Genomic DNA, 12633 nt, shown 5'->3' on the forward strand with positions numbered 1-12633 from the left:
AAAGAGGATTGATAGCTAACATCCTTCTAAATGCAGCTCTATCGAGAGAATAAATTGAAAATAAGAATGAATTTATTAAAAATATATGTGTATTGCAGAGACAATAGCTTAAAAAAAACACATGCAAAGGAGGAATAGAACCATCAAGTAAGCCGTTTTAAAGAAAATTTCATCTACTACTACTAATGATACTTCTAGTAACCGTTGAGGAACTAGATAGGAAATTTACCCGTTTTCTTCTCCAGAGTCCAGGTTCCAGACCATTACTTCCGATTCCGGAACTGGGATAAGTAAACAGTCTCTGTACTTCCTCCAAGGGACCCACTCTTCACTTTCAATACATCATCAGCAAGTCGAATTCGCGTTCGAGCATTTTGATTTGTGAACGATGGTGAATGTGATTAAAGGATTGTTGATTAAATGGTAAGTAGGCTACGGTATACCTAGGCGAAGGGTATCCACAGATGGTCATATATTTTTTTGCATAAAGCGCTGTAGAATCTTTGTTAGTGGTATGATAATCTGAATTATCCTAGGTGAGACTTCAGAACAGTTGCGAACTGCTGTGCACAATTTCACGTTGGCGGGATGAAGGTCAGGGCACGGTACCCTAGGATAGCATTAGGGGTTAGGTTAGCCTGATTCCCGCTAGCCAAGTCGCCAACTGGAATATTTACTGCCTTTGTATATTTGGTAGAACTGTAGGTTTGCTCCACATTGGTAATACCTTGGAAATTTACTTTTCTTTCAGTAATTTGGTTGCTTAGGCAGTTAACAATTTACCATTATTTTTTGTCAGTCGACCGTAATTAACCTGTAATTAACATCAGAACTGATATGCTTTTGTATGCTGGCCATCCTGGAATGCTACCACACATGCGCAGTGTTACAGGGGAGCTTTTGGTAAAAAGTGGAGTTTCCTTTACGGGGGGGTGTGGGGGAGCCCCCGGCTAAGTAGCACGGCCTGCTAGGTTAGGTTAGTATAGTTCCTTTTAAAATAGGTTTCCTTAGCCAATTCTTTCTTAAACATAGCCTATGGCTCCCTAATGACTTGCACATACATGGAACCATTTCATAACAACATAACGGTCCGGTCTTTCTCCCTATGATTTCCCCGCACCCGAAACCCCGCATTCCCAAAGGGTTCCCAACCTTGTTGGGTGGATATGAGGTTAATAATAACTGGCTGACAATAAACAATACTGTACCACCTCCTTCTTCAGCAACACTAAAGTATATGAAAAATCAATTTCTGAGGTAATAGTCCATGCAGAGTTACCCTGTAGTTTTACCGTATATTTTTTGTTTGTTTATTATATTTACCACTTTTTGTTCATGTGTTTACATTCATCTCCAAGGGGCTGTTAATAAACATGGTGCCATTTACCCATAAACTAATAGTTACCATACTAGAGGGATGAGTAAAACTGAAGACTGCTTCCGTAGCCTGGTTCCTGCTACTTCTACTAACTGCCGACTAGAATATTTAGCACCTTTTGTTTATGATTTTTAAAATTTTTTTCATGTTTATGTATTGTGTATCGTCTTTTGTTTAAGCTTTTATGTTCATCCCCAAGGGGCTGGTACTAAACACAACACCCATTTTGCATGTAAACTGATAGTAGTTATCGAACCAGAGGGGCACAGTAATAGTCTTCATATTTGCTGAGGAGGCCCAGTAGTAGTCTAGTTTTACATCTGTTGTTGAGCAAACAAGTTCTCTTGGGTTTTATATACAACAGATAGGTTTAGATTTTTCTTTTTACTTCAGTGCTAAGTCATACTGAAAACCTAAGCTTTAAGCCTAATACAAAATTACTTTGAGCCCTTGGTAAGTTGGAACCCAGCACCCAGCTGGTAGGTCAGGATGTGTCCTTGTATTTTCTGTAATTTTTTTTAATTCCTACCCAGTACTGTACACTGGTTTCCCACTGTGGTCCCCCATTACAGTTTAGTTATCGGTAGGGTATAGAAATTAAGGTCAGAATCGCTTGAGAAATAAACAAATTCATTAATTTTTGTTTTCTGAGCTAAAGCCGAGAATATTAATTATAAAAGTGTTAGACAGTACTATACTTGATGTAGTCTGTGGTGTTTGTGATAGTTCTTGAGTAATTTGACAAAATTTGACACTTTCCACTGGTACACAAGTGTGTGTGTAACCCATCACAACAACCACGATGGCCAGGCTATGGCTATTTTAACCAATGTTAGCTCAAGGGTATAATCATAAGTTTGAATCCATAATTGCAATGAACAGTGAAATTTTGTTTTTCCAGTATTGTACTTGAAGGGATTTGATTTATATTGATTTTCATTTGAAAAAGTATTTTTCAAGTTAATCTAGACCTACAACAATATGTATTTAATTGTATGATTGCATGTAAATATTATGCATAATTTTATACTTTAGCTTGTGCTCATCTGGGTGAATTTTTAACAGTGGTAATTTTTTAATAAAAATTGTTTTACTGTGCTGTGACAGTACTGAATGGCCTCCCCAACCCCAGTACCCGGTATTATGGCCCAGATTTCACAAATTAATATAGTCCTCGAAACCTATAAGACAGCCAGCAAATCACAGTAAAAATCTTTGGAAAACCACAGTTGACTCTAAAATTGAGGGACACAACTAAATCTAACCTTCCTAAATTTGGTGCAACTTATCCAAATGCTGTACAGTATGTACTGTGGCCCTAATCCATCCTGGGGGACCTAATGTAGGTCTTACTTATTTGAAGTAAATATTGTCAATATAGGCATACCCTAGACACTTGTACACCATCACTGGTGTCTATGAAAATGAAAATTACATTCAGTTTCACAAGGGCAAATATAGGCCTTGGTAAAATTTTGTTTTTGAATACTGTACAGTATACAGTAACACCCTAAACCTTTAACCCAACCTTTTGATGCATTACATTCATTATGGATATTTTAGTTGATATTAGTCCTTAGTCCCATGTAATAAATTGCTTCTTGCTCTTAATTATACCCTCTTGTTTTTCAGTGACCCTGTTATGAAGCAGTTCATATTACATTTGGATGATACATTAAAACTGGGATCAAAGTTTGTGTTGGTCGATTTGGATGAGTGTCATCTTTTTGTGCAGCAAGAAGTTTATAATAGTTTGAAGGTAGTGTCTACATTTAAATGTTTTTGACAATTTTGTAAACTGAAAGTGCAGCCTAACCATGGCTTAAAGAAATCTTCCCTATATGTCTTCCTTTTAAGTTATAAGGCTTGTAATATTGATTTGATATATTGCCACAGACAAACACTATTTTGATGGTTAATTCCACTTTTATATACTTCCATTCTTTATATATATGTGATAAATTACCTGTATGGAGAAAAATGTATAAAACTCAAATGATTATATTTCCTTTTTATATTTAAACATGATAAGAAATTTACTTTATTGTTCTTACTCAATTAAGAGTCCAAATTCTTGTGTGTAACCTCATCTTTAGAAGGAAGTCATAATATTAGATATTTGAGAAATGATGTGAACTAAGCTTTGATTACTCGCATGGGTTGTTTAGAGCTTAGAGCCATAGGTTAATTCACTGTTAGGAAGACAATTCCTTGTCATTCTTAGGAATGAAATATTGTCCTTGCCTCTTAACATCACATGACCCAAAGGGCCTTAGTGAAATTATCAAATAACATTAGATTGAGAAAATTTTAGAGTTTGCATTTTTCAGATATCTAGGAGCAGTGAGTTAGAATTTAGTGGAAAATTAAACGAGGTAAATCAAACAATAGCCAGGCTGAATCAGATTTGGAAATCAGGTAGACTGAAATTGCTTTTGAAATTGAGATTATACATAAGTCTGGTAAAATCCTAATTGCTATACAGTACAAATGTGAATCATGGTATGGCAGTGAAACTACATATCTGAAAGATTTTGTTGATTTGGGAGTGAAGCTTTGAGAATTACAGGATAGAGTTAGAAGTGATACTTGAAAGGAAATTATGGAAGTTTCATATGCCAGTAAAATATTAATGAGATGAAGATGGCTTGGGCATGTCCTTTGCACAACCGTAGGGAGAACAGTATGTGACTGTGTCAGCTGAGCTCCTATGGGCACCATGAGAATTGGAAGACCTTGACTTAATTGGGTTAGAACCATGAGAAGAGAAGCTGGAGATGACAGGAGATTTTGGAAGGTAAAGCACAGGAAAGACCCTTTACATCACGTGGAAGGAAATTGTTTAAAATATATTATTTAGGATGCATAGACATATATACATAAACTGAGTGTGGTATTTTATTGGTTAAAGATTTACTCGACTTCTTATTTTATTTTTCCAGAATCTGATTGATGAACAGTATGAAAAAGTTTACTACAATCAGAAGAGCAGCTTAGATTCTTAGCAGTAATGACCACACGTGAATCAGGTTAGCAGTATTATGTGAATTACATGTTGGTTTTATTTAAGTAACTTATATACCAAGTAATTACATCGGCAGCTTGAATTTTCGAAATTCGTGGCAATACTCTACTTCTTCCGTCCAAGACAGTGACTAGGCCCCACACACTCTGGGAAGGAGAGGAACAACCCTCGAAAAATGGTTCAATTTTTTTTATGCCATCCTAGAGCTCGCACAGTTGTATGAATGCAGCTTGGTTTTTTGGAATTCTTCTTGTTAGCTTCCCTTTTTGGTGAAGTATTCTAATTGATTGCCTTCGGCACTAGTTTTTTTTTGTTTATCAGCAGATTTTGACTTTTTCTACCCGATTTTGACTTCTGTCTGATTTTGATTACACTTTGTGATTTTTGTGTTGACTGGCTTTTTCTCTTAACGAGATTTGCTGATCGGCTTTTGCATAGTTCGGCAGTTGCTTATGAAGATCACTGTTAGGCTAAGTGTCCTTCAGGAATGTTATCTCAAGGTCAGGTCTTGTTGATCAATCTAACTAGTAACTGGTGTGTAGGTTGGGATGAGAAGACGTGGAAAAACTTAGCTCCTCATCTTTCTAAGCTAGAAAGAGAAAGCGGCCGCTAGAACTGATAGTAAAGGTTTAGATATTGACTCAGCTCCCAAATTGGTGAGTATGGATGTACCCTCTGTCACCTCTTCTGTTTTTAATGTGTCTTTTGCTCCGAGCCCTCCTGTTCCTCCCTCATCTGGCTCCCTCACTCCCAAACCGGATCGCTTCACCAGTCTTGAGAGCAAGTTTGACCAGAAGTTTGGTCTGATGGTAAGTACAGTGACACAACTCGGTGAATCAGTGCACTTTTTGATGAATAAATTTAGTGATAAAAGTGCCAGTGAAGTGATTGTGGAGGAGGTGGCTACCTGTTTCACCGACTCTCCTAGGCAAAGGTACTGCCAGACTCCCCTAAACCCTGGGAGGAGGTACACTAGAGGCCCAAGGGAGGTTGGTGGGAGCTATACATGGGTAGTCGCTCTCTCAGTCGAGCCTGTTGCTTCCCAGGCTGCGACAGAAGGCCGTTGGAGAGACATCTCAGATGTCCCCATCGAGGAAGATATCCACCGTCTCTCCTCGAGCCCAGGCACTCTTAGCCCTGATTCGAGGTACTAGTGGCATTTCTCGAAGAAGTCTTGCCCCTTAAAGAGGCATTCTTCTGCTCGGGAACAATCTCGTATCCCTTGCAAGACTGAAAGAACCTCCCCGAAGGCCCCAAGCTCCTTGCAGCTTCTGGGATAGCCCCAAGCAGCTTACTCCTGCTCAACCGTCTCCTGACTGCCAGTATGTGGTGCCCAGGCGCCATTCTGCATCGTCAAAGCAACCAATGACACCCAAGCACCCTGTAGCGCCAGAGCATTGTTTGGCTCCTGAACTTGTTATCCCACGAGCACCCAGTAGCACCCATCAGCCGGGCGCCCAGCTCCTGATGTCCGCTTTGCGCCAACTACCAATACGCACACAGCGCTGATTCTTTCTCATCAAGCTTCTTCTGTGACACAAGAGGGGTTAGACCCTTCTCTTGAACCAATGCAATGCCAGCTGAATAGTATTTTGGACCTTTTGAAGAAACCTCTTCCATCAAAGACTTCCATGCACCCTTCGACTGTGCAGTTATCATTGGAAGAAGAGGAGACAGTTCAAGATTCTTCTCCATTGGCATATGTTGCCCTTTTGAAGTTTTTCCTTGTGGCATTCTGGGTTACTTCTCACTTGAGGCTCCTGTGGCGCCACAGTCAACCTTTTTAATGAATAACCCGTCTGAATTCTCCCGACTTCTGAGGATGGTTTTATCTTCGTCCGCCAGGAAGGCTCTGGAAGATGTGGACCTTTGGCTTTCAGAGAAGAGGATTCAAGGGAAGCCCTTCCTCTGCATTCCTCCTTTGCACCTTTGCACCCAAGAGACGTTACCAGTCGTATTCTACCAGAGAAGCTCCCTCTCTGAGAGTGGCTGCCTCCTCCCATGGGGACTTCTCTGTGCTGATGGATTCCGCACGGTCAGCTTTTGCTGCTGCTAAAGTGATGTTTTCCGGGACGGAAATTGATCACTTATTGAAGAATCTTTCAAGTCTTTGGAGGTGGTAAGTTTCCTTGACTGGTCAGTTGGGGCATTAGCCAGGATTTTTCTCCACTCTGGCGATGGCTATTAGAGGTGCTTCCCAGGAATTGGCCTCCCTTTTCGCTATGGGAATTTTAAAGAAAAGAGAGCTCTGGTGTTCTTTCACCTCCAAGAGCATTACTGCCTCGCAGTGGTCAGCCCTTCTTTTCTCCCCCCTTGATTGCCATCACCTTTTCCCTCAAGCAGTGATAAATGAAGTTCCTCTTGAACTGCAGAAGAAATCTACCCATTACCTTTTGGCCCAGTCCACAAAGCACTTTAAGGATTGGTCCACTTTTTCTTCTAGATCGTCCTCACCCCTTCTGAGACAGTCCTTTCGAGGAGGGAGACAATGCTCTCTGTCTAGACCTCGGGCTGGAGTCCATTTCTCCTCCCGAGCCATTAAGAAATCATCTTCCAAACCTGCATCAAAGAAGTGAAGATGCAGTCCTCCATGCACCTGTGGGTGCCAGGCTCCAACTGTTTTGGGAGAGTTGGAGCGCCAAAGGGGCGGAACCGTGGATTGTAGAAGTACTGAGGGAAGGGTACTCAATTCCTTTCAAGAAAAAGCCACTCCTAGTCAACATGCCAATCGCCTTGACCGCATACTCTACACATCCAGAGAAGTTTTTAGCTCTGTTGGAGGAGGTCTCAGCACTTCTCAAAAAAGAGGCGATAGAAGTAGTAGAGGACATCACGTTGATGGGGTTCTGCAGTCTGCTGTTTGTGGTCCCCAAATCAATGGGAGGATGGAGACCAGTCCTCACTGTGAGCGCCCTGAATGTTTTTATCGAGAAAACAAGATTCAGATAGAAATAGACCAGTCAGTTCTTGTGTCCGTCTGTTGGGGGGATTGGATGATCTCCCTATGCAAGACGTGTATTTTCACATCCGGATTCATCCGGCGCCAAGAAAGTTTTTGAGGTTTGTGTACCAGAGCAAGGTATTTCAAGCCAGAGCACTGTGTTTCAGCCTGTCGACAGTACCACAGGTCTTTACGAGAATTCTCGCCCCCCTGGCAGAGTGGTTGTATTTAATAGGCATCAACATCCTTTTATACCTGGACGTTTGGCTGATTCGTTCACCCACAGAGCTACAATGTATGGAGGACCTTCAGAAAACCCTACTTTTAACCCAAGACTTAGGACTGCTAATAAATCTTCAGAAATCTTAACTGACCCCATTTCAGAGGATTCTCTGTTTGGGGATTCAGATAGAATCTTGGATTTTTCTGGCTCTTCCATCCCTCAGAAGGATAGAGTCGTGCTTGAAAGCAGTGAATCATTTCCTTACTCTAAAGAATTGTTCTGCCAACGAGTGAATGAGTCTACTGGGCACGTTGTCTTCAACAGAACAATTCGTCAGGCTAGGAGGACTACACTTACAACCTCTACAATTCTTTCTGAAGAGAAATTGGGACAGGAAGACTCCGCCAGACTCATTTGTCTTTCTGATTTCAACAGAGATCAAAGAAGACCTATGGTGGTGGCAGTATGTGGGCAGATATGCAGAAGGGAGTCTCTGCTTCCTCTGAACCCAGTCCTAAACTACTTTTCCAACACATCAGACACAGGTTGGGGAGCCCATCTAGGAGAAAGAGAGACGTCAGTAACTTTTTCTCAGGAGGAGAGCACTCTCTATATCAACAAGAAGGAGTTAAAAGTGATTTATTTGTGTCTCAGGCACTTTCAGGAAGAAGTCTGAGGCAAAGTGATAGCAGTCCACTCAGACAATACCACAGCTTTAGCCTACATCAGTCGTCAAGGGGGAACACACTCACATTCGCTCTTTGAAACCATGAATTCACTTCTCCTTTGGACGGACCGGATAGGAGCAAAGTTAGTCACCCGATTCATCCAAGGAAAACTCATTGTGTTGGCAGATGGGTTAAGTCGACGCTACCAAATCCTTCTCTTGGAGTGGACTCTGGTCCTTCGAGTATGTGCAGATTTGTGGAAGCTGTGGGGGACACCATTCCTGGACCTCGTCACCATGTCCAAGAATCACCGCCTTCCTCTGTTCTGCTCCCCTTTTCCGGACCCTTCTAGCATGGGCGACAGATGCCCTTCTTCAGGACTGGTCCGATCTGGACTTGTACTCATTTCCCCCGTTCAGTCTAATCAGGGAAGTACTAAACAAGCTTCAACCTCTCAATGTCAGAATGACCCTCATAGCTCTGTTCTGGCCCCAGAAAGAGTGGTTTACAGATCTACCTGCCCTTCTGGTGAACTCTCCGAGGCTCCTTCCCACCATTCCAGAGCTGCTCAGACAGCCTCATTTCAGGAGGTTTCATCAAAACCTGTCCACGCTGGCCCTGGCAGGGTTTTGACTATCGTCAAACTTATGATCGAAAGGATTTTCAAGGCCTGCGGCTCAAGCTATTGCCAGCAGCGGACGACAGTCATCTAAGAAAATCTATCAAGCAAAGTGGTTCATCTTTAGACTTTGGTGCAGAGGACATACCATCAGAGGTTATAGAGCTATGCTCAGCTCAGTTTTTCACCACGGGGGTCTGGACCTTGCCTCAAACAGGACATCTCAGACCTCATTAAATCTTTTGACTCTTCAAAACCTAAAACAGAATCCACAGTTTCCTGGAGTCTTGACGTAGTTTTTAAATGAATTTCAGGACCGCGTTTTGAATCCCTTTGCTCAATGTCCCTAAGGGATTTAACTAGGAAGACACCGTTTCTTTTGGCTTTAGGCAACAGCTAAGAGGGTTAGCAAGCTCCATGCCCTGGACAAAAGGGTGGGTTTCTCCCAGGGTGACGCAGTCTGCTTGCTAACTTTGGGTTTTCTTGCAAAAAACAAAATACCCTCAAAACCGTGGCCCTGCTAATTTACAGTAAAGAACTTGTTGGAGATTTTAGGCCCAGAGGAAGAGTGAAGATCTTTGTCTTGTGAGAGCCCTTAGATATTATCTCCACAAGACTGGGAAGATCAGAGGCCAGACTAGCAATCTGTGGTGTTCTGTAAAGAATCATTTGTTCTGAGCATGAATGACTTTGGGACAGGTAGGAAACTCTTAGTTAGTACACTTATGTGAGCCACAAACAGATTCAAGGATTAGAAATGTAAGCGAGAAATAAAACTGCATTAGTATTGGTAAGAAAGGCCTTACCCATGATGAAACTAACATCAATTGTTTTTAATCAGCAATTTGGACCTTAGTCCACATCAAACAGGTTGTAAGACAAGAAATTATTTGTTTCTGTGAAAATGAGACTTGAAACTTTATTGGCTCATTTTGTTGGTACCTTCCATAATGAGGAGTGCATCATGAATGGCATCATAGAAAGTATTTGAAACTTCATTGGCTCATTTTGTTGGTACCTTCCATAAAGAGGAGTGCATCATGAATGGCATCATAGAAAGTATTTGAAACTTCATTGGCTCATTTTGTTGGTACCTTCCATAATGAGGAGTGCATCATGAATGGCATCATAGAAAGTATTAGAAATTTTAATTGCAGATTGATTAAATGTGGCTAGTTAAAATTTGTAACAGGACTGGATAAGCATTTCAGTTTTAGGAGTAACTACATAGTTGTATGAATATTGTGAATTTTTACACTGTGGTATGGTAAACTATTAATTAATGATATTAAAATGCTATTGAGTAAAATTTGATTAAAGGGTGAATACTGTATTTGATGTCATTGAGATATGGTTTTTTCACGTAATTTATGAATTGTGCATTATACTGCAGTAAGCTACATTTTTATTTATCATACATTTTATGTAAAGGCCGCATCAAGGATGCCCCACAGAGGCGCGTCCTGGATGAGGCTGCAAGACGGAGGAGGGTTAGAAAAGCCCTGGAGGCTCTGGAGCAAGATAACTTTCATGATGATCCACATGCTAACCTTGTTATGAGTAAAAAGGCACCAAGATTCGATGAGTCTTTAGATGGAAACAAGAATAAAGATCGTAAGAGGAGGACCCGAAGCTCAGAACATTTTAAACAAAGGTACTGTACTAGTGTATTAAAAATGACTGAAAATGGATTACTGTAATTTGTAAAAAAAATAATTATTGAAATGGGTGTATTGTAGTTGTACCATTCACAATGCTTTTGATTATTATTGGTTATAAATGCATTTGGTTTATGAGACATGAAAATTCCTTCTTGTCCATTATTCAGATACAAAAGTCTCAGTTACAATAATATTTGTTGTAGTAAGATGCAAGTTCACGTTTTTCAGCTTTACCACTGTAATTACTATGAGGTAACTTTTTTTATATTGTGTTAATATTTTTTCAAGGATAGCATGTGATTTCTGGGACAGTGGATGAATGAAACCTGTTGAGAGACCCCCACTCTACTTTTTTGTTTCTTTTAGTTAAATCTGAAGTGTTTCTTTGTCATTGGATCTATCCTAATTTAGTATGTGTGATCTACAGTTTGTTTTACAGTAAGGTTTTCAAAATTTGCATGCTTATATATCATATAGAGGCATTTAATTTGCTGTAGGCTTATGGTGCCGAATACATCTTCATTAGGAGCTTCCTTACTCATTAAGCAACAAATTTCATTAGTACATCAGCTACTGCATGATGTATATGCAGTACCTTTCATTACTTCACTTTAATTTTTTTAATGAATGAAGTCTATATTGGTTTTGTATTTAATGTAGTCAGGATATATGTAGCATTTTTGGAATCTTTGCTACATGTATTAAGACATAAATTATTAAATATAGGAATTCAATGAAGATTAGTAATCAAGGAAAGCATGCATTTGTGAATTTTAAGGTTGTCAGGAAGAATTTTTTTCTATATTAGTGTAAGTCACAGTTCTCATGCATCAGCAGTATTATAATCTTATAAGACAATACTAACAACACTAAGGTCCTTACAAAGTTTTTTTTTTCAGGTTTCGGAAGAATTTCCCAATACTGTTGGAGGAGGAACAGGCAATATGCCCAGAGGGACCAAACTACCTAACAGTGCAAGCTCCACCATCAAAACAACCAGAGCGTCACTTATGTGCTGTTTGTGGCTTCATAGCGCCTTACACATGTATACCCTGTGGCTCACGTTATTGCTCTGTCAAGTGCCTGAACACTCATCAAGACACTAGATGCCTCAAGTGGACTGCATGATATTTTTCAGTGTATTTTTGTCTTTCAGTATCTTACTCTAAGAACTTTGGACAGCAAAACTTTGATTAAAGGTAAAAATGAGCTTTCAAAAGTAATTTTTGTAACCTTAACAGAATTTTTGTGACATGAGAATGAATTTCCTTTATACTAAACTGGGTTTCATTAGTATGGCTGGTAGGAAGCTAATTTAAGAATATCTGCTAGGCTGGTTTTCTAGATGGCTGTCAAATTTTTTTATCTACAGAAGTCCATCTCAAGTCATTCTGGTTGTATATACAGAACAATAAGTGTTATGCTACTTGCCTTCCTGACCTGATAAAGTTGTGGCACTGCACTTATATAACAACTTAGGTAATATGACATACTAACTTTCCATAATCCACTATAGTTCCTCGTTGGACGGGTCAATATCGTTCTCAGCTAGCACTCTGCTGGGCCTACATTCGAGTCTCCGGCCGGCCAATGGAGAATTAGAGGAATTTATTTCTGGGAACAGAAATTAATTTCTCGCTATAATATGGTTCGGATTCCACAATAAGCTGTAGGTGCCATTGCTAGGTAACCAATTGGTTCATAGCCACGTAAAATAAGTCTAATCCTTCGGGCCAGCCCTAGGAGAGCTGTTAATCAGCTCAGTGGTATGGTTAAACTAAGATATACTTTTTTTTTTCCATAATCCACTTCTGTTAAACTTCATAGCACCCAAAGTGCTTTTGGTAAGCAAGGATCCCTTTAAGGAGACAGTACCTACTGTGTGACTTGTCCACTAGGCTGTAGAAAGAGCTGGAGGATCTTTGCAACACTTCTTCAGCCACCTAGTCTGATCAATGTAACAACAGTTTGGCAAGTCACTGAGGGCTTCTAGGGCTTTACAGTTCCCTTTTGGTTGTCGATGCTTAACAATAATTGATAAAGTTTAACATGACTTAAATACCTTTTGGTTGTCTATGCTTAACAATGTTTGATTGAGTTTAACATGACTTTACTGCA

The 12633-nt window shown here is 40.2% G+C and overlaps 1 protein-coding gene across 2 annotated transcripts; it reads left to right on the forward strand.

Annotated features, from left to right (window-relative positions):
* The first annotated feature begins 178 nt into the window (after window positions 1-178).
* Window positions 179-11734, forward strand: LOC136844425 (zinc finger HIT domain-containing protein 1-like). Of its 2 annotated transcripts, none has more exons than XM_067113620.1 (4): window positions 179-423; window positions 3011-3137; window positions 4321-4407; window positions 10286-10426. In XM_067113620.1, exons 1-3 carry the CDS (start codon window positions 389-391, stop codon window positions 4381-4383), a joined length of 225 nt encoding a protein of 74 aa, XP_066969721.1. In that variant the 5' UTR covers window positions 179-388; the 3' UTR covers window positions 4384-4407; window positions 10286-10426. The 2 variants fall into 2 exon arrangements, with proteins under 2 accessions (XP_066969721.1, XP_066969720.1); XM_067113619.1 differs by lacking the exon at window positions 179-423 and adding an exon at window positions 11415-11734 and having other exon boundaries at window positions 10286-10508.
* The last annotated feature ends 899 nt before the right edge of the window (window positions 11735-12633 follow it).

This window comes from Macrobrachium rosenbergii, chromosome 12 (genome assembly GCF_040412425.1).
Source record: "Macrobrachium rosenbergii isolate ZJJX-2024 chromosome 12, ASM4041242v1, whole genome shotgun sequence".
NCBI lineage: Eukaryota > Metazoa > Arthropoda > Malacostraca > Decapoda > Palaemonidae > Macrobrachium > Macrobrachium rosenbergii.

Bases quoted from the DNA above. Each gene is read 5' to 3' on its own strand.
- LOC136844425 (XM_067113619.1), top strand. The intron at 10,509-11,414 runs GTACTGTACTAG...TTTTTTTTTCAG, and splicing joins TCAGAACATTTTAAACAAAG to GTTTCGGAAGAATTTCCCAA.